Raw genomic sequence first — 21,928 nt, forward strand, 5'->3', positions numbered from 1 at the left:
CTAAAATAATATCACAAACAGAGCCACACCATATAGAAAACTATCGGCCTAGGAAATAGGAAGAAGGTCATATAAAGAAATCCATACATTGCATTGATGTCTTTGCCCTCAAACTATAGCAAAGCTATGGGCAATTCAGGAACATTCTCTTATGAAAAAGCTATCAATATGATGTGGTGGGTGTATGCACATGTGTGTTTTAAAAGAATGTTGTGGTATTCTGCAATCACATCAACTCTGAAAGTGGCATTTTTTTTTCTTTTATGTCTTCTGTTTTGGGCACTGGGCTTCAGTTCTGTTGAAAACAAGCTATCATCTCAAAACTAGATCACTGATACAACTATACATTTTCACATTAGAAAAAAAAAAGATTGATGGAATTACATTTTATAAAGATACAAACTCAGTTTCATATGCCTTTCCTACATGTTATTCCCTGGTGTTGAATTTCAATGCAATAAGGGGATGTGCTGATAGAAGGAAATTTACTTTTGATTTAAGTTCTAAAATCATACTGTCTTTTACAGAACACAATTCTGTAGTTTTTCTGTAAATATGTAGTAGTTGAGTGTGTCTCTTCACAAAATTACCACTTTGTTGCACATAATCTCAGCACTGTAGGCAAGTAAAAACCTATTCTGTTCTCATCTTACAATGTCTATTTAATAGAAGTGGAATATTCAGTGTTGATGCAGAAATATATAATTTACAATAACTAATGCTGTTTTCATACTTAACCTAAACCTTTTCGGTGTGTGCATTGCAATGAATAAAAATCTTTTACAATGTGCATTTTCTTTAAAATTTTATTTATTAATTCATAAGAGACACAAAGAGAGAGAGAGGCAGAGTCACAGACAGAGGGAGAAGCAGGCTCCATGCAGGGAGCCTGATGTGGGACTCGATCCTGGGTCTCTGTAATCCTGGGTCTCTGGGGTCACGCCCTGAGCTGAAGGTGGCGCTAAACCACTGAGCCACCGAGGCTGCCCTACAATGTGCATTTTATGGGTATGGTGATGAGTGTGATGGCCCCGCACCCTTTGTAAGACTGCTGCTCGCCAATCAAACGCATTCTTGTATTAGGGCCTTTGCACTTTCTGAAACTTCTACTGGAATGCTTTTCTCCAGATACTTTCATAACTAGGCTTCTTCCTCCTTTGCTCAGATGTTTACTGAAATGTTGCCTTCTCTGTGACAACCTCTCAGTCTTTCAGTATTTCTTGTCTCCTTTTCTGTTTTCTTTTTACACATTATTTGTTACCATTCAGACTGATAATGTATAATTTATCATCCTATTCTCTCCCTGCTCCATTAGATGTAATCTTCGTGACTACCAGGAATATTTTTTAGTTTAATATTTCTCATAGCTATAGCCCTAACACCTACAATAGCTACTGATACATAGTAGTCACTTAGTAATCTTTTTAAATAAATGAATGGATCATTATTGAGGCATTGATAACTCAGCATTAATCCTAAATGAAATATTTAACATATATATTTAACTGGTGTTCACATAAAGCTTTTTATGTTGATTCCTCTAGAGAATTACTTAGTAACCTTACGACAAGGTGAATTCCCAACAGCAATAGGAAATACATATTAATTTGCACTTTGACACATCTCACTAAATGTAAGAAACATATATAATGTGAAGTCTCTGGACAGTATGAAAACATTTTAACTATTTTAGTGGGAAAGCTATTTTCATAATAATTTCAGAATACATATTTTGAGCCATTCAGTCACCCTATGTCTTTTGATCAAAGCATTTAGTCCTTTTACATTTAAAGTAATTACTGATAGGTATGTACCCCTTACCATTTAGTTACTTGTTTTATGGTTGTTTTGTAGTTCTTTTGTGTCCCTTTTGTCTCTTGCTCTTTTACCCTTGTGGTTTGATGGCTTTCTTTAGTGTTATTCTTGGATTCCTTTTTCTTTTTTTGTGTGTGTCTCTATTATAGGGTTTTGATTGATGGCTACCATTAGGTTCCTATGTAACATCTTAAACATAGAGGAGTCTCTATATTAAGTTGATGGTTGCTGAAATTTGAATCCATATTTTCAGAATACATATTTTCATATGACATAAATCCCCATAGTTTTACTTTGGTCTTGGATTGTTGAGACAGTAGCCCCAACTTTGATATTCATCTCCATTATACCAGCTATTAATGTGCTTCATGATCCCAAATAACATCTATAAATTTTGTCATGTGTCTGTTTTAAAATGTTCATTAGTGTTTTGCTCTCTTTGAATTGGCTTTGATAAAATTTATATTAGCAATCTTCACCAACCCAGTTTTATTTTAGCTGTTCAATTTAGAATATTACTTCACACACAATTGCTATCATAGTCCTAATGCACTGGAAAGCCAATATTTTTGTAAAATATACTTTAGATATGATTTTGATGGAGATTGGCACTTGACAGCTCGACAGGCTGGGCAGTATTTTTCTATTAAGATGCATGTATGCCTTGTCCAAATCATTTTAGTCACTTGCTCAAAATGTTCAATGGAACATTTGAAATAATCTCATAATAACAATTTCCCTTCTGTGAAATAAAATATTCTAGGAAAAGTTAAGATAATTTTTGTAGTAACCTTTTGAAAATTAAAGTTAAATTTTGAAAGTTAAATTTTGAAAATGTATTTATGATATCTGTATTAAATAGTACCATACAAATGATAAATTCACTCAACCAACATAAACTGTACATATGTTCCATGACACACATGGTGCTAAAAATAGGAATATAATAATAGGTAGCAGTTCTTGGGATGTCACTATCTTAGGCACTGTGTTATCACTTTATATAAATTTGTGCATCCTGTACTCCTACTTATGATGCAGGCATTAATTTATTATTTCCATTTTACAGCAGAGGAAATGCAGGGACACCAGGGTTAAGTAATTTGCTTGGGTCATACAACTGATAAATTATGAAGCGAGGATTCAAATGCTGGTGGTTTGACGGTAGAAGCCAGTCTCTTAATCCCAGTGCTATGCTGCCTCCCATATAACTGTGAATAACTAGGCCACAGCAGTGATTATTAATGAAAGAAACAAACAGATCTATCTTTACTTTACTGTGCAGTGAGTTTTATGAGAAGGGTAAGTAAGGATGCCATGAGAACATGTTGGAGCAGCCAGCTAAAGGAGCTTTGGGTGGCAAGGAAATAAGTTGAGGAAACTTGGTGAGGATACAGACCTACTTTGTCTTTTCATTGTTAAATTCTTCAGCCTGGCCATGACAGTGCTTTGTGGGAAAATGCACTAAACAAATGTGACATCTAAACAAAAATCTTAAAAGTATGAAATATGGAGGATTCTCTCTTGAATATTTCATATGGATCTGAGCTGAGAGGAGCTGAAAGTATTTGTTTTAGCTCATGTCATATTCTTAATCTTTTGTATCTAAAAGAATACCACAATCTATACTGACCAAAAATAAGTAGGTGGTCAAAGTCCAATTTGCTGTACTGAGACCCAAGTTGGAAAAGTAACAAAAATGTAAATAAAAAAGAAAGTAAGTCTTACTCCACAGTCTCACATTTTCATTTTAATGATACGGCAATTTAATAGAAGTATAGAATTGGATGCTAATCACCGAGTTTTGAAGTTTCTCACCATAATAGGAGTTTACCAGAATATTTATTTGCTAAGATACTAAAATATGAGAAAGGAAAAAAATATTCACTGGCTAATACATACATACCCATACAAATATTACAAAAAAAAAGGAAGAATATGCTTCAACATTTTTTTTTTTTTTATGATAGTCACACAGAGAGAGAGAGAGAGGCAGAGACATAGGCAGAGGGAGAGCAGGCTCCATGCCCCGGGAGCCCGACGTGGTATTCAATCCTGGGTCTCCAGGATCGCACCCTGGGCCAAAGGCAGGCGCTAAACCGCTGCGCCACCCAGGGGTCCCTGCTTCAACAGTTTTTTTCAGGGCCCTGGAAGGGTTTTACTATTATTATACAATTTTTTTCTGTTTTGTTTAAAATGCTTTTAAGAGAGGTAATTTAGTTTATTGGGTCATACCATTGACAAAAACATACAGTTAAGATTAGGAATCTGTGAAGAGAGTAAAATTAAGGAGTCCATTTCTGTGAGATATGGGAAATGCTAATGACTTCATATGCCAAGGTAGGGCTTTAAAGTTGGTATTTGTAAAGAAAAAAGAAAAAGAAAGAAAAAAAAAAGAAAGAGAAATAAAAAAAAATAAGAAAGTATCCCTTAACTTAAAAGAACTTGAACAATTTCTGCCTTAACTGTAGAGTATATTTTGACACATGAAAGACTGATGACTTCATGCCCTGGTTCTCAAAACAGGCTGCTTCTTAGAATCACCATGGGGATGCTTAAAAATTACAGATGCCTGGGCTCCTCCTCTAGATTAACACTTAAGTGGGCCTGATGGAGACCTGGTCATGAATATATTTTTTAAAGCTCCCAGGTGATTCCAAAGCACAACCGTTGTTGAAAACTAATAACTCAGGGCTTTATAGCAAATTAAAGTTGGGAGGATTATTTCTTGGGAAGAGTTAATATTCTGATAACAGTGTCCCTACATGGTGGCCCTGTTTCTTGCCAGTTTTTCAATCTAGTAAATACTGAGAGTGTTAATAATTAAAGAAATTGTCCCATATTCCCAGGGAGCTTCTAATGAAATGAATCAATATTGAAACGCATAGGCTGTTTCTAGGAAGAGCAAATGAAATGTATTCTTTGGGAAACTGTTCAGCAAATTACTGTCATTATAGTACTTCTGTAGCCTTTTTTTTTTTTTTTTTTTTTAACAAAAGGAGCTTAAGGTTTCAAGTGGAGGAATAACTGTACGTTTACAGATGGATTTGTCAGAGGTGATAGAGGAGTCAACACTAATTTGGTCAATGTGGACGAATGACACCATATTCTCAGTATGAGGAAAATAATATGCAAAATATATATACAAAACAATGATGCATGTTTTAGAATTCTCATAGTACCACATAGCAAGTTAAAATGCTTAATCCTCTATAGTTATGAAGTCTAACACTTAACACACTTTTAATACCTTAAGATATTTGCTATAGTGTTTTGGTTTTCAAATGTATACATATACATTTTTAAGAATGTTTGCCAAAAAATCACATTCATCCAGTTTACTCTAGATGTGGCTTTGTTCTATGCTTGTTACTTTTGACATTAGATGGGGGTTAGCAAAGACTCAGGCTAGAAGGTTTTGAAACTCCTATGACATGTGGTCATAAGACATTTTTTATTCAGATACTCAGCAAATTTATCCTTGACTAACTTGTCCATCATATTTAATTTCAAGCTTTATCTTTTTTGACTTTTAAAATTGCTATTTTTCTTTCAGAATTGTTTTTACTTTACTTATAGAAGATTACCTTTTCCATTATATTCAGTGACCCTCTATGGAAATACAATTATTAATGTTAATTATTTGCTTTTATCTTTAAAAGTTTGCCATATAGTCACTTTGAAAAATTGTTTGACCATATCTTCCATAACTTCATTTGTAGTGTGCTATGACTCAGCTTGTCTGGTCTTAATTGTGGTAGCAACTGAAATGAAAAAGTTATTTCATAGTAGCACTATTTCAGTTAACCCCAAATGGCAAAACTATGCCAATCAGTAATAAAGTGGAAAAAATACATTGTGTTATATTCACAATAATTATAATATAGCAATAACAAATAAAGGCCTCAAGTTATATGCATAATATCAGTTGATTTTCTATACATCATGTTGAGGAAAAGGAATGGAAAAAGTGAAAGCATATGATATATAATTACATTAACATACAATTTACAAAAAGCTATTGTATTATTTTGGAAGGCAGGATAATGGCCTGGGGCAGATTGTAACTACAAAACAACACAGGAGGTATTTCTAGGCACAGGTACTGTCATTGTTCTTGATGTATAGTCTAATTATTCTCAGCTGTGAAAATTCAAAATGACATAATTTTACAATGTGTGTATTTTTCACTATATCTGTTGTACTTGAATAAAATGTTGAAAGAAACATCCAAAATTTTGCCAAAACTGAGCTACAATCCTAAAAATCCAGATAGATCCTTTTATTTTTTTTTCCAGTATTTTCTGAAAAATAACTTAGAATACAAAAAAATATGGATTTTGTAATTATTACAAAGAGCAAAATATATTTCATCAGTTTTTCACAGGCCAAAAATCAACTACTCCGGGGGTGCCTGGGTAGCTCAGTTGGTTGGACATATGCCCAGTTAACATAATTTCAGCTCAGGTCATAATCTCAGGGAGTTGGGTTTGAGCCCCCTACTGGGTTCTGTGCTCGGCAAGGAACCTGCTTGGGATTCTCTCCTTCTCCCTCTGCCCCACTGCCTGTTCTCTCATGCTTGTGCTACCTTTCTCTCACAAATAAATAAAGAAAATCTTAAAAAAATAACTACTCCTTAAAAAAAACAAAAACAAAAAAAAAACTACCCGTTTACTTTTTTATTTGTGATATTTGAACTAATACCATGATGATCAACAGGAGGTTTAGTAATGTATGTGACCCAGCAGGAACCATAGGATTTATTCTAGGTATACCATTATTCTTTCTCCTCCTAATAGGCTTCTAAACTTTTCAACTTATGTGCATTATGTACATTCTAAATGAGGTTTAAACTAACCTCTTATACATATATATATTATATATATAATATATATATCATATATAATATGTATATATAGTTTTTAAAGATTCAGTGAGACTTCAGGTGGTTGGCAAATGAGAAAACTATCTTTCAGAATTCATTGTGAATCATAAAAAATAAGTTTTATTTGTAGGAAATTTTAGTGCTTTTATTTCAATTTAATTATTGACTTAGTAACTAATTTAGGTAGTTTTATATGAGATAATCATGATATAAAAATAGTAAATAGAAATTAAGATCGCTAAAATTTAGAAATTATTAATATAAGAAAATAAATGTGTTCCTGATTTTTAAATGTAGTCTTATTATCATTGTTCTTTGAAAGGGTAACTCATGCTAATTAATTCCGGTAGTAGAGTATTACCAGCTTTTTATGTATGATAGAATTACCTATTTCTTATTTATATATCTTGTCTGCAGAATTGCCCCAGGAATAAACTAATCTTAGCAAAACATGCTATCTTTTTTTAAAGAGACGTGTGACAGCCTTATAAAAACATAGTATCATTTAAGTGTAATTTTTTTAAAGAACAAATGACAATTTTTTTTAAAGATTTTATTTATTCATTCATGAGAGACACAGAGAGAGAGGCAGAGATACAGGCAGAGGGAGGAGCAGGCTCCATGCAGAGAGCCCGACAGGGGACTCGATCCCGGGTCTTCAGGATCAGGCCCTGGGCTAAAGGCGGCGCGAAACTGCTGAGCCACCCAGGCTGCCCACAAATGACAATTTTTAAGAGATTCTTAAATGTAATAATTATGCACATAAATAATACTATGATTAGAAACTTCTGGTTTCGGGCAGCCCAGGTGGCTCAGCAGTTTAGTGCCGCCTTCAGCCCAGGGCCTGATCCTGGAGTCCCAGGACGAGTCCCACGTCGAGCTCCCTGCATGGAGCCTGCTCCTCCCTCTGCCTGTATCTCTGCCTCTCTCTCTCTCTCTCTCTCTCTCTCTGTCTCTTTCTCTCTCTGTGTCTCTCATGAATGAATAAATAAAATCTTTAAAAATATATATATTAAATTAAAAAAATCTTAAAAAAAAGAAAAAATTTCTGGTTTCAAAGTCTTTCTTGATGTTCAATTATTTTTATTATCTCAAATATACAATAGTTCTTGTATTATAATTTATCCCAATGTATTTTTAGGATTTGGAAATATAACATTGTTAGAAAAAAAGAGAGGGAGAAAGCAAGAGAAAGAATGTGTGTATGTATGTGAATTACAAACTTAAATGACATTTTAAGAGTACATTTTAAATATTAAAATATGCACATTTAAGGTAGACCTATTTATTTAAATATTTATGAATCTTGATTTTAAGTCATGTTGAAAAGACAGTTGAACTTTGATCAGTTTCTCTCCTATATTGCCTTATCTTCTTTTCCTTTTTTATTTAGATGCTTTGCAAGAAGACGTTTTATTTTGTTTTGAATACTTGTAAAGTAATACTTGTAAAATAATGAAATTTGCTTTAGCTACTAATTCTAAAAGTTGTCCCCAGCAAATATCTATTTTAAGAACTCATATCTTTAAGAAAAGTTTGTAGACATTTGCTATTTTTAATGTACAGGGCACATTTTTCTAACGGCAAAGCTATAGATACTATTTGGAAGACGTCTATGCTCACCACTAGACGACCAATGCTGCAAATGTAGACACCATTTGAAAATGATTTCCTTATTATTAACTCCTGTCATTCTGGAACAGACTAGATTGAGTATGTATAATGGGATGGGGGGAGTATAGTTTATTATTGATTGCCCTGATAATGAGGAAGCATTGTTATCAGTCATGGTTAAACATCACTGATGATATAGTGTATATTTGTGGGTTTGTGGATGTTAAAATTGATTAATTTTTTGTAAAAGTCTGCAAACACTGTACTCCAACAGCTACATAAAGCAGTAAATACTCCACAAGTTTAAAAATTTATAGTTTTCCATGTGTTTACCATTTTGCTTTCTCTCATTATTCTCAAATGTATTGTTTTTAGGAAAACTTTAAAGAGTAGGGAAAATAAATTATTATTAATCTATTATAAACAGAAGCAAATTAGGACCCAGATGGGTTAAATGGCTTTCCAAAGGTCACAAGGGTAATAGTTGTTTGAGTAAAGACCAGAATCTGTGTCTTCTAATTTTTGTTTGTTTTTTCTCCAATTAGCTTGAAATGTATGCCTGGATTGGCCAGGAGTTTATAGAACATGATCTCTGTTAAAAAGAACACTTCAAGATTATATTTGAAATTGGCCTAATTTAACAAAGTAAAAGAAAACAATGAAGTTTTTTTGAGTTCTGTGACATCCAATTACATTTACAAATCCTGGAATTAATTTAAATTTCATAAATTAAAAAATACATAACACCATCATATCTCATACCACTAATATATAAGAAACTATTTACTTTCATGGTAATAATTCATTTTATCTTGTTTTCCATCTATACAAAACAGCAGTAAGTGTGAACTTTAAGAAATTATATTGTAAGATTGTTGAATATACCTCCCTTCCAGTATAAATTTATAATGTGAGAAGAATTTTTACACGGACATAAGTCTTGACGATGCCCAAACATCCATCCTCAGTAGTGAGTGAGCTGTGGGTCATGAAAGGCATTGAAAAGAGAAATCATCATTTTATCTCCTTTTTTTGCTGTCTGTTTTAATGATGTCATTATAAAGTCAAGAGCTAAATAAATTTTTTGTTCCAAATATAACTGTTATATGACATAAACCAAGCAAATAGAAGGTCATGACACAAATGGTTCTAGTTATTAAAACTTTATCCCTTCCTTGGGGTTATGCCATATGACTTTGTATAATCGTTGTGTCTTGGGTATTCATTAAACCTGTCTCCCTGGTAAATGAGCACATTAGTGAAATAACACATCAAATTGTCATGAGAGTTGAATCAAAGGGGTAGATTATGTCACCATGGTTAGATAGATAATATCTGTGAAATTCTATACTGCAAACTTTATGTTATGTTGCAAAAAAAGTAAAATATGAAGGAAATAACTTTAAATATTGGTCAGTATAGCTGTTAATACATATACATATTTGTGGGTTTTAGCAAATACTCAGTAGTTTATGGAAATCAGGACAAAGTTCCTAGTTAATTATTTTTCATATTCAGTGATGGAATAAAGGTATAATTACTACCCATTAAAGTTCTTTAACAAATTTATTTTAAAATAAAAAAGAGTTATTTCATATGGAAGACTGAAATGTTTCTGTAATTGGCTATGCTTTACAAAAACCAGCAATCTCATTTCATGGTATTTATCTCTAAAGGAAGCTCTTACTAAAATAAAGCTGGATATAATTCTGACTAGAGATGCCCATTAACAATCAGCAAGATGCTGGATTAAAATAAGTGTTTGATAAATAATTTCATAAGGGGCCCTTGGATTTTCTAGCCGTGAAGCAGTACCTATATTTATGCTCTTTGCCAATGGCAAAAGTAAATAAAGCCAGTGAATTGCAGGGAAGGACGGGGCTCATTGCCTCATATGGGTCCCATGGATCACCAAGAGTACCATGAAAAGAGATGAAGGGTTCCATCCAATGGTGAATAGTTTAGTCCATTTTAAAAACAATAGCATACGAGAGCTAGATACAGTCACTCTGCCTTGAGCAGTCGAAAAACAAATGAAATATAAACCTTCAAAGTACAGAACCTTTTTGTCAAGTGCAATTTATGTAGAGTCCCTTGGTACACAAAGTATAAAAAGGAGGGCTGATTAAAATGGGGCAGGTGTCTTGGAAACCAGCCCAGAAACTTATGAGAATACTCCAGGGATCCCAAGCCTTCAGTAGAACACATGTGCATTTTAGCTTATACGATGTTAGACCTAATAAAACTTCAGTATTTATCTAATCCCACTCCTTCATTGTGCAAATGAGATATTAAAGTTCTTCAGGTTTGGGGGTTTGCCTTTTAATCCCAAAGGAAGTAGTCAGAAACTTTCTGTCTTCTGAAACCAAATGAGGGGTATTAAAACCATTTGGCTCTTAAAAATTTGCTCAGTTGATACCTATTTTAGTAGCAAATCATTTTTTGAATACAACTCTTAAATATATAATAAAAAATGAGAAAAAACTGTGTCATCTCTTACAGAATGGCTTTGAAGTTAATAATGAAAATTTTAAAAAGAAAACTACTTCTAGATAAGATTTAAATATTGTGTAAGTAAGGGTGTCAAGGATTACTAATTGGATGTTAAAGTTTCCAGACTTGACTATAGTTGCAAGATATAAACAATATCATAAATCCAAAGTTAAGTGAGAGAGAATCACGTTTTCAAAACAGTTATTTTAAACCTGGTTACTTCTGGATTACTCTTGAACCCTCACCCACTAAAAGGTGTAAAAATGAGGAACTGTTTGATGTTGTGACAGAAAGATATTTTTGAAGTGCGCCTCTTTGGATAAAACTGCTAGGAATTTACTCATTTCTGTGCCAAAGGCAAATATGTGAATTGGTACTCTTGTCTTCTCTGATCAGCCTTTTATGGGACCGCTTAGCAATGTGTCCCTGGCTGTCAGGGGAAGACTGAAAAATAATGTCCACCTAGTCTTTGAATATTCTGTAGGAGAGAGATGGGCAAGTGGGTTGTATTGGTGATGGAATAAAGGAAGTTAGTTGTTAAATTGCAGTAATTCTTGACTTCTAGAATTATCCAAGAGAAGAATGCCTGTGTGTTAATAATGACCAGATTCGGGCCATACAGAAGTGATGTATTGGGGAAGAGAGGGATTTATTTGGGCTGTATCCAAGTGAGCAATGAAAACTGACAAAACAGAATCTGGAAAGAGACCATTGGATTCCTAGGTGTTAAGAAGTGAGCAAACAGCAGCTGGAAAAATTACCTCAAGTGAGGACAGGTCTCCAAATACTGACAGACATGTGCTGTGAATAAATAAATTAGTTTGTACTCTTTCCTAGTTCCAGAAAGCACAGCACCACCTCCCGATATTGCTGGCTTACCTTTCTTATCCACCCACCCATCCACACTCCACTCCCTACCACCTACTTCAACCCACAAGCTTTTAACCAGGGCCAAAGAGAAGAAATTTCCCCACTAAACAAATTTGAAATGAGGCAATGGGGGAAAATAAATTTGCTTTACGATTAGACCCTGAATCTTGTTTCTTCAGTATTGTAGTTATTGATGTAAGAACTTATCATTGATAGTAATAATACATTTGGGAACAAGATTAAGTCCACGCTCCTAGGTAAGATTATAAAGCTTCTCGATTCTTTTGTATTGCCTGAATTCAGTGTGTACATGCATGTGTGTGTGTGTGTGTTTGTCTGTCTCAGGCGTCTAGTGCAGGAAGTTAAGAGAACAGACTCTAGATCAAGACTAGCTGGGATTACATTCCAGCTGTACCACTTACTAACATTGTGACCTCTAGTGATTTAGTTAATTTTTTGATGCCTTAATTTGCTTCTCTTTAAAATGTGTGTAAGAATAGTACCTACCTTATGGGGCTCTTTCAAGAAATAAATAAGATGAATGATTCTGAGCACATGTAAAGTTCCATAAAATTATTTATTATTGCTAACACTGTTATAAATGAGAGTGCTGGTTAGTTGGATATCTTGTTACTGACAATGTTAGATCAAAGGTCAGACATATTTACATATTTATTAAAAACTGTCAGACTATGTTCTGAAAAGCCATTTACAAATAATCTCCCTTTAGATTTAAAAGCAAAAGCTACATATAAATGGAGGCCATGTGAAGGGAAACATCAGGAGGTTCCTTTGGCGATGAATGATAGTTTGTAGAGAGCCAGCCACTTTGAAAGTTATTTGGGAGAAATACACAGAACAGGTGGACTGTATGACCTGTTTGCCCTGTGAAAATTAGTATTTGAAGTGACCCGATTCTCAACCTGAGAATTTTCAAAGTGACAAATTATGCTCATTTGGCTTGTAATGATGTCCTGATTATAGGCTATAAGACCAATGATGGATTTCCTTGACTTCTTTTCTTAATGTTCTCAAATCCTGTTGTGACCTTTCCATATCCAAGTATGTAGCAATGTTTTCAGAAACAGCTAAAAGTTTCATAATTATATGTTTAAATATGTATTTCATGTCAGAGGATAAACTGACATGTTTTATTTTATATCAGTCTTTCTGTAGGTGTCTTAATCCTTATTTATGTATTTTTTATTTAAACAACTGTGTGATTAAAGCAGTTTCAGGAATTACCTAATTTCTCATGTCTTGGGTAAGACGTACTTTAGACATACCTGTGAAAAAGTATTTAAGATTTTTAAAATTTATTTATTTATTTTAGAGAGAGAGAGGGAGGGAGACAGCACAAGCAGGAGGGGCAGAGGGAGAGGAAGAGAGGAAGAGAGCAGTCTGTGCTGAGTGCAGAATCCATTGTGAGGCTCAAGCTCACCTTCCTGAGATCACGACCTGAGCCAAAACCAAGAGTTGGATGCTTAATCGACTGCGCCACCCAGACACCCCTGTTTTAAGATTATTTTAAAATTATTTTCATTAGTACATTCTTAGTATTTATTGAGTTTCTGCTGTGCAGCAGGCATAAAGCCAGGTACTGGAGAAACAGATGTGAACAACAGGCAGACTAGCTCACTATCGTCATGCTGCTTACAACCTAGGGACAGAATGGACTGTCAACAATCTCACATTTGTGACTTGCTGGCATTTTGAGGACATGGATTAGATCACCTGGGGAAACTTGAGAAGAGGCTTGGTTTTAAAAACTAAAGATCAGAGAAGCCCATAAATGAGAAAGAGAAACAAGTGCGGTGGAATAAAAATCCTGAGTGCTCTAAAACGGAACAGAAGAGATTGTTTCCTAAGGGGGATGGTGGTAAAGTCCACAAACACCACTAACGCTTGGTGTATGATGTAGAAACATAGAGGTTATTGGAAACCTTGACAGAGCCTGTTCTGGCCAGGGTGGCAGTTGAACCCAAACTGAGGAGGATTTAGGAGTCAATCAGAAAAGAGAATTGGAGACAGTACAGCAACCAGAAGTTTAGCCAAACAGGACACAGAGAATTGGGATGTTTGCTGGAGGGACATGTGGCCCCGGGGTGAGTTCTAAAGACAGTGAATCTAAGAGCAAGATCGAATAAGCCCTGTGGGGCTGAAATGATGATGTGAGAAACCCGAGAATGAATGAATGAAGGTTCTAGCATGGGAGGAGGGTGTAATGAAATTACAGATTGAGGTCAGCAATACCAATCTACTGCTAATGAGAAGAGACTTGACAGGGAAGGGATTTCAAGGGGCTGAGTGCCAGCCTCAAGATTTTATGCCTATCTCAGGGCGGTGAGGCTATTGGCATAGGGTGATAGACCAAGGTACGCTGCTTTAAGGAGGGTAAAATAATTCTTTTATATACTTAGAAATAATGGGCTATTTTGGTTTCTTCTTCAGGGTAGTTTGTTTATGTGAAATACTTAATTTTGAATTCAACAGATTTTGGCCTTAAACTTAAGCTCCTTTTATTTCTTTCTTTATTTTTTAAGATTTTATTTATTCATTCATGAGAAACACAGAGAGAGGCAGAGACATAGCAGTCTTCATGCAGGGAGCCCAATGCAGGACTCGATCCCAGGACCCTGGGATCAAGCCCTGGGCCAAAGGCAGTTGCTCAACCACTGAGGCACCCAAGTGCCCCTTAATCTCCTTTTCTTGATTATGCCAGTTACCTAAAATATTAATTCTGTGCCCAGCTTTCTCCTTTATCCCAGTCCATCCAAACAGATTATGTCTCTATCACTTATGTTTAAGCCAAACCGGGTATAGAATGAACACTCAGATTTCAACTGGATGAATGAATGGGTTGTAGATGTATCATATTTATATTATATTTAGTTGTTTCCTTCTTTATTATTTAATAAAATGTCCTGTAAAATCTGACCTGTTTGAATCATGCTAAGAGGAAGAAAAGATAAGCTTTTTTACCTATCACTGGCAGAAACGTTAAGGAAAATAGACTGTTCTGGGAATAATCGTGGCCATGAGAGTAAAAACAAACATGAGAACTTCAAAGAACAGCTAAAAATAAGTGGAGAGGATATATATACGTCATTTAATTTTCATTACAGTTAATATCACAGTTTATTTTCAGAAGTTCTCAATAATGAGTTACTATTTCAGGTGTAGAGGCAAATATAGTTAAATGTTGGTATTGAACTTAAAACATCTTTGTCTTAGTGATCATTTTGTAGTAAATTATGTTGCATGTGATACAGTTTCTCTTTCATATGAGAAGACCACAGTTTTTCAAAAAATATTTAAAAAGATAATAAAATATGATAATTAAACAACCCACTTTTAATTTTATCATTTGAAATAGATTCCCAGTATATGACCTTTACCTTTACTAGAAAGAGTCTGACCTTAGTGAATAGTTCTAATTTCTCTTTTATTAAAACCATAATTGTAATTGATGTATAGCTTTTCTTTACTTTATAATATGGTTGATCATTTCTTTAATTTATCAGAAAAGCATTCCAGGTTGGAATGAATTTGAAGTATGGCTAAATAAATAAACACACACATACACACATATACACTTACACACGTGTGATACATGCACATACAATATCATTTATAATCATAGTTACGGAGTTCTCATAATATGCTAGGACTTGACTGAAGCACTTTACATCTATTAATTCATTAATTTTCATAAATGGGTAGGTATATCTCCCATTTTAAAGACAAGAAAACTGAGACAGAGAGATAAAGAGTTTAATATATATATAATATAAATAATTAACTGGAGGGACGCCTAGGTGGCTCAGTTGGTCAAGCATCTTACTCTTGATTTTAACTCAGGTCATGATCTCAGAGTCTTAAGATCAAGCCTCACGTGGGTCTCTGCACTGGGTGTGGAGCTTGCTTAAGACACTCCCTCTCCTTCTCCCTCTGCCCCTCCCCCTCCTAAAATAAATAAATAAATCTTTAAAAAATAATTAACTGGAGCTGACCTCCATTTTGCAAGGGAGAGAGCTGATACTCCAGGTATACGTTATGATAATGAAAGGATAGAAAGTGGTATTGTAAATTGAGGGTGGGGAATAAATTTTATAGCAACCACTGAGGCAATAAAGGAAGGAGAACATTAACTACCATTGTTCATTTTTATTGCCATATTTCTGTAGAAAAACAAATAGAAATAGAAGGAAATAAATGTGAATGAATGTATAAAATTGTTAAGACATAAGAACTATAACATTTCACTTGGTGTCCTAAAGTTTAGAATAAAAGAAAAAGAATAACTCTGAATTAAAGTATTCCATGTTTATGCCTTTAAGGAAAATTTTATTCTACAGAGAAGGCTTCGAGTATTTACCTTATTCTTAAAGATCCATATAGAAATACATGAATAAGAACCTAGAATAATCAGTTAAAAAACAGAGTCAAGAGGGAAAGTAAAATAATTAGGTCATTGCACCTATCTTTTCAAAACCATTATAGTTTTATTTCTGTGATGACATGATGTTCCGTCTATAGTAGATCATCCCAAAGGTGTGCAGTTCTGAAAAAATAATATTAATACAACATCATTAGCAAGAGCATTTTTTTATAGGAGTAAAGAATAGGATCTGGAATGTGGAACACATTTTGTGTTTTATATAAAATGATAAAAAAAGACTGAATAAAAATTATTCTGATGTATGTTTGATCAACTAACTCTTTAACATGTTTTTTGACAGTTTGTGCAGTGTTGCAGATATTCCTGTAACTGTAATGAACAGCTCAGTATGTGAATATGAAATGTTAGACTTCAGTAATATTTCCTTGATTTTATATTTTCAGATACATCAAACCTAGGAGGGAAGTGATTGAATGGGAAATAAAACTGTGAGCTAAATTGACCTTATAAACTTGTAGTAGGGATGGAAAGACTTTTTTTTTTAAGATTTTATTCATTTATTTGACAGAGAGAGAGAGAGAGGGGGAGATAGAGCAAGAACCAGGGGAGAGGCAGAGGAAGAAGCAGATTCCCTGCTGGGCAGGGAGCCCCACACAGAGCTCAGTCCAAAACCCTGTGATCATGACCTCAGAATAAGGCAGACACTTAAATGATTGAACCACCAGGTGCCCCAGACTTTAAAATTTTGATAGGATTGATTAATATCTGAGTTTAGATTGTTAAAATAATCTGACTTCTAAAAATACATTTCACATTCTTAGTCATCCTAAGCTGCATCAGAGTGTGAATCAGCTAGTTGATCTAAGTTCTAACCAATCCCACTTTGGGTTGAATAAGGTCATATGATGTGTTAAACATGGGCAGGCACCATTCAGAGCCCCAAGAAAGGACTTCTGCTTCCGGGAGATTTGTCAAGAGACAGACTTTAGCTGTCAGCTCACTTGAGGATTTCCAACTCAAAAGTCATTTCACCCAAAGTCATATCCTTCTTGGAACAGTGTGGATCTGACGACTAAGTAGGGATAAAAAGACTTGAGCATTTCAGTCCAATACAAGATAATGCTGAAGAACCATTTAAGTTCCACAGCTCTCTCTCTCTCTCTCTCTCTCTTTTTTTTTTCACAGCTCTCTATGAGGATTGCTGAACCCATTGTACTTACAACCAGCTTTGTAGCTCAATTCTTTTTTCTCCACCTAATCCTTCATTCCTCGCTTCTTTTTCAAAGGGGTTGACTTCTGAACACTAAATATTTCTTGGAGTCTGCTGCACAAAGGATTCAAATCATAACATAAGGATCTGGAGCTCTTAACAAAGTTACCACCTGGGCCCAAGATCAAATTCTATAGGAACTGTCTCAGTTTGTTTGGGCTGCTATATTAAAATACCACAGACTGAGGAGCTTATATATAGCAGAAATTTATTGCTCACAGTTCTAAATATTGGAAAACCAAGATCAGGGTGCCAGCATGGTCGGTGAGGGTGCTCTTTCTGTCAACAGCCTTCTTATGTCCTCACATGGCACAGGGCAGGGAGCACTGTGGGATCTTTTTTTATGGACTATAATCCCATTCATGAGAGCTCCACCCTCAAGACCTAATCACCTCCTAAAGACCTCACCATTACGTTAATACCGTTACAGTGGGTACTAGAATTCCAATATGTTCATTTTACAGGGACGCATTTAGACCACAGTGGGAGCCAAGTGGGTAAGTTGAAGTAAGTGAATCAGCCTAAATATAAAATAATAGCAAGTATGACAATGAGACCATGGGGACCAGAAACCGGAGAGCACAGGCCTTCTCTAAAAACAAATGAACAAAATATATTGCGAGGCAAACAAAATATATTTTCAATCCAAAAGGGAAGACTCACTGTTGCTAAATCTTCAAAGCATAAGGTCGTGTGGAAAGGGAGGGAGAAAGAAGTAAAGCAACACTCAGGATTTTCAAATCTTAAACTCTGAATAACATGTTACAGTTTCTAACTAAAATATGACAAAACAGAATTTAATGCAAATTATTTCTGCACTTTTTGTGTAAAGAATATACTTTGCCAAGTTCCTTCCTGTTCCATGGCTAAAGAACTGTCAGTATAGAAATGATGAAGGTCAGTAAAATACATACAGTAGACTGAGTTGAGGAATTTGCCAAGAAAACGCTGAGACAAAAATCAAAAACTCCCTTGAACACAGTTAACATGGAACTGAAATATCAGGCTTGGTGAAATGGAAGCATTGCACATTTGGTGACAAAAGATTCGGGCTGAAGGTTGTCTCCATAGTTACTACAGCGAGGGATATAAGTGATATTTTCCATGCCTTGATCTTTATCTCTGTTAAAAAATGCTAACATAAATACTTTCCACTTTACCTGGTTCATTACACTCTTGTGAGGACCATCGGAGTTAATGTATATGAGAACACTTTATCAGTGTTTATTTCTTCATCACACACACACACACACACACACATTCTTTAGGATTTTTTCAGCTGTTTCTCTTCTATCCAAGACGAATTCACTTATTTTCTTAAATATAATGTCTTTCCATTTAGAGATCTGTCCTTTTTCACCTTTTACTATTGTTAACTCTATATATTTGCATTTTAATGCAATTAAAGTTATTATAAATTTCTCTTGTGCATTACTTTGATTTAGTGTAACCATCCAGAATACAAAGAAGAATAATCTGTTCTTTCAGTTTAGCCAAAATGCATTTTAATGGGGAAGAAAACTATATAACAAAGTGAGTTGAATTAGAACATTCATACCATGAATAGAGAATGACCTTATGTAAAGATGAATTAAAATGCTTTGGAAGTTGTAAGGAAACTTGCTGTTTCTCTTAATAAAATCAAACATTGGTCATTCAAGGCTAGCAATAGAAGAGGAAGAAATTTTACTGTTCTGACTCCTGTCCTCAAGATTAACTTTCTTCTCAAGGTCTGTTAATAATAACCACTGGTCTAAGCATATGGAGCAGAAAAAGGCATTATATTCTTTAAGGCTCCTGGCTGTGGCTATAAACTTCCCTGTGCTCCTCTTTATATTATATACAATATACCTCAATCAACAGCACAGAGCTCCCCATATAACAAATTCTTGATACATAAATTCTTAATGAACATAAATATCAGAGACCAAAATGGAGCATTAAGAAGTGTTTTTACTATTGTTGCATGAATAAAACAAAAGCAATGTAAACACAGAGAATTAACATTCCACCATTAACCTTGAACTTAGTGTCCTTATTCAGAGGATGGACCTAACGAACTGTGGATGACCTTATTTCATGACCTCAATAGAGAACAAGATAAGAATAAAATAAATTTAACATATATATATAAGAAATGCACATATATACTGCATAGAGACTGTTTGCCATATAATAGGATAGGATGTCAGATAGTTTGTAAAAGATTTATTATACAGGTTTGTCTTTTTGTTATATAATTGTCTAAAATTCTGAGAAAATACTTAAGTCATAGCTATTTATGTCATATCATGTGTCTCCTCTTAGACAAAACACTTCAAAGCTAAAGCCTGGATATCCTTTGAATATTCCACAGCATTTATACAGTGATTTATGCAGTCTAATAAATGGCCATTGAAAGATAAAATAAAACTCTAGGATAATTAAAACTATTCACAATTTTACTGGTGCACATATTAACTGACTGTATTTCTGTGCCACTACATCAAGACTGCCCCCCAAACTTGAGGGATTTCTAATAAGAAAATGTTTCAGTTTTTGTTTTATTCTTTTTTTTTCTTTTTTTTTTAAATTTATTTATTTATGATAGTCACACAGAGAGAGAGAGAGAGAGGCAGAGACAAAGGCAGAGGGAGAAGCAGGCTCCATGCACCGGGAGCCCGATGTGGGATTCGATCCCGGGTCTCCAGGATCGCGCCCTGGGCCAAAGACAGGCGCCAAACCGCTGCACCACCCAGGGATCCCTTATTATTATTTTTTTAATCTTTAAAGAGGCACACCTAAAAGTAGAGGAAAAGAAAAAAACAAACCAAGGCAGGATGGACTGGACTAACATAGCTGATAGATCCAATAACTATGCCATGCATTCCTGGCTTGACCCCTGGTAACAGCGCCGTCGTGAAAGGATAAATAGAAAATGCACTTGGAAAAGGGGTGCTTTACTTTGGATAGCAATGAAATGAACTTACATTGGGGTCAACACTTAGTTCATACCAGGAAACACTGCCTGATGGTTCTCAGAAGTTGCATGACTCATGTAGCTGATCAACCGTTAGGAGTAGATTCTGAGAATTCCAAATGAGACAACACCATGCCAGTAAGAAAACTGAAATCTTCATTTGTCTTTCATTAGTAGTTTCCCCAGCTATTATTTTTTCTGGTTCTAAGAGATAAAAAGGATAGAAAACAGTAAGTGGCCAGATAAAACTGTCAGGTACAATTTGTTAAGCCTTAAGCTTTCTGGTCACTATGGAACAGGGGATCAGACACACCAGAAAATGCAGATCACATCTTTAGACAGTGTATTTGCTGTTTAATTTATTTTCTATTTATCAGGTTATGATATAGCTAAATTAGTGACAAGGCTCAAAATGTGATTGCTCTAAAAATAATCTTCTAATTATGTGAACCTTGACCTCTATGAACCTCAAACCTCTCAAAACATCTTGATTCTTTGAGAAATAAAATTGTCTTTTAAATGTGTGTGTGTGCATGCACATGCACATGTATGCTTATCTTACATTCTCCTAACTTTATAAATTTTTAGGTTCAGTGATAATGTATCTATAGATCTTTTCTTCTACAACTGTATTGGAGTGCATAGTAATCAGTAAATGATTTAAGAATACATTTTATGATTTTATGTGTATTTCCACCTCTCAAGTAGTTTGCTGGAATAACATAATGCATGTGGAATATAATGAGACTACTGTTGCTTGTTGATACTATAGGTGCAGATAATTAAGCCCACCTCTATAGTAAAACAATATTCCCAATTTCATTTCATTTCTTTACCATACATTTATTTTATGAGTTGATATTAGAAGATGTGGGAGCTAATACTATAAATGTGACTATAGCCTCTAGTTTCAAGGCTCTTGTTTTGGGGCTGATTGAAATAGTCTATCAGGACCTAAAGACAAGACAGCTTCCGAAATTCATGATCTTGAGTTATGCTGCTTTCTCCCCTTTTAGCAAGGAATGCCTCTTTTAATAAGACAAATGTCATCCCCTATGATTAGTGGGTGAAAGCCAGAATTCTAGAACAGCAGGTGTACCACCAAATGATCTCAAATCAGATAACCTAAACATGGCTCCATAACAACAAATGACCCCGGACCTTTTTCTGACAGAAAAAGGACAATAATGATAACTTTGTACTGTTAGTTAATGGAAAGAAAAACATAACCCAGAAGAAAGAAAAAAAAAAAACTGGATGACTCAGGCAGTTTCAATATCTACTAAATGTGAGTATCTGTGTTCCTTAGACTGGGTACACAATGTGCTTCACTGTCAGTTGTTTTTAATATATATATTAAAATTTTTTTTCCAACAATGGCAATGAAATAGATACTGTAAGAAAGCAGTGGTTCTCATCCCTGGCCTGCACTTTTTAATCTCTTAAGGAAATATACCCACACTCAGATTTTCTGTTTCCATTGAATGAAGGCAGCAGCTTTAGATCAGTTTCAGAGAGGTAACTATCTAGAATGTATACTGTTTTATCACATTTTTATCAGAGTATTTTGGATATAATTATTTGTTTCTCTGGTCACCATTATGAATACTAGTTGTCTGC

The 21,928-nt window shown here is 34.6% G+C and overlaps 1 protein-coding gene across 3 annotated transcripts in view; it reads left to right on the top strand.

Moving 5' to 3' along the window:
* Positions 1 to 21,928, top strand: part of NCAM2 (neural cell adhesion molecule 2) — a 515,691-nt gene that overhangs the window by 185,503 nt on the left and 308,260 nt on the right. The window contains exon 1 of one of the 3 annotated variants that reach the window (XM_077878866.1): positions 21,778 to 21,826. The exons of the other annotated variants lie outside the window; for them this stretch is intronic. Within the exon in view, the coding sequence (XP_077734992.1) occupies positions 21,793 to 21,826 (34 nt within the window). The 5' untranslated portion in view covers positions 21,778 to 21,792. Of the gene's footprint in view, positions 1 to 21,777; positions 21,827 to 21,928 lie in introns of those variants that run through there. 3 annotated transcript variants of the gene reach the window in all.

Source organism: Canis aureus, chromosome 30 (genome assembly GCF_053574225.1).
Source record: "Canis aureus isolate CA01 chromosome 30, VMU_Caureus_v.1.0, whole genome shotgun sequence".
Lineage (NCBI taxonomy): Eukaryota > Metazoa > Chordata > Mammalia > Carnivora > Canidae > Canis > Canis aureus.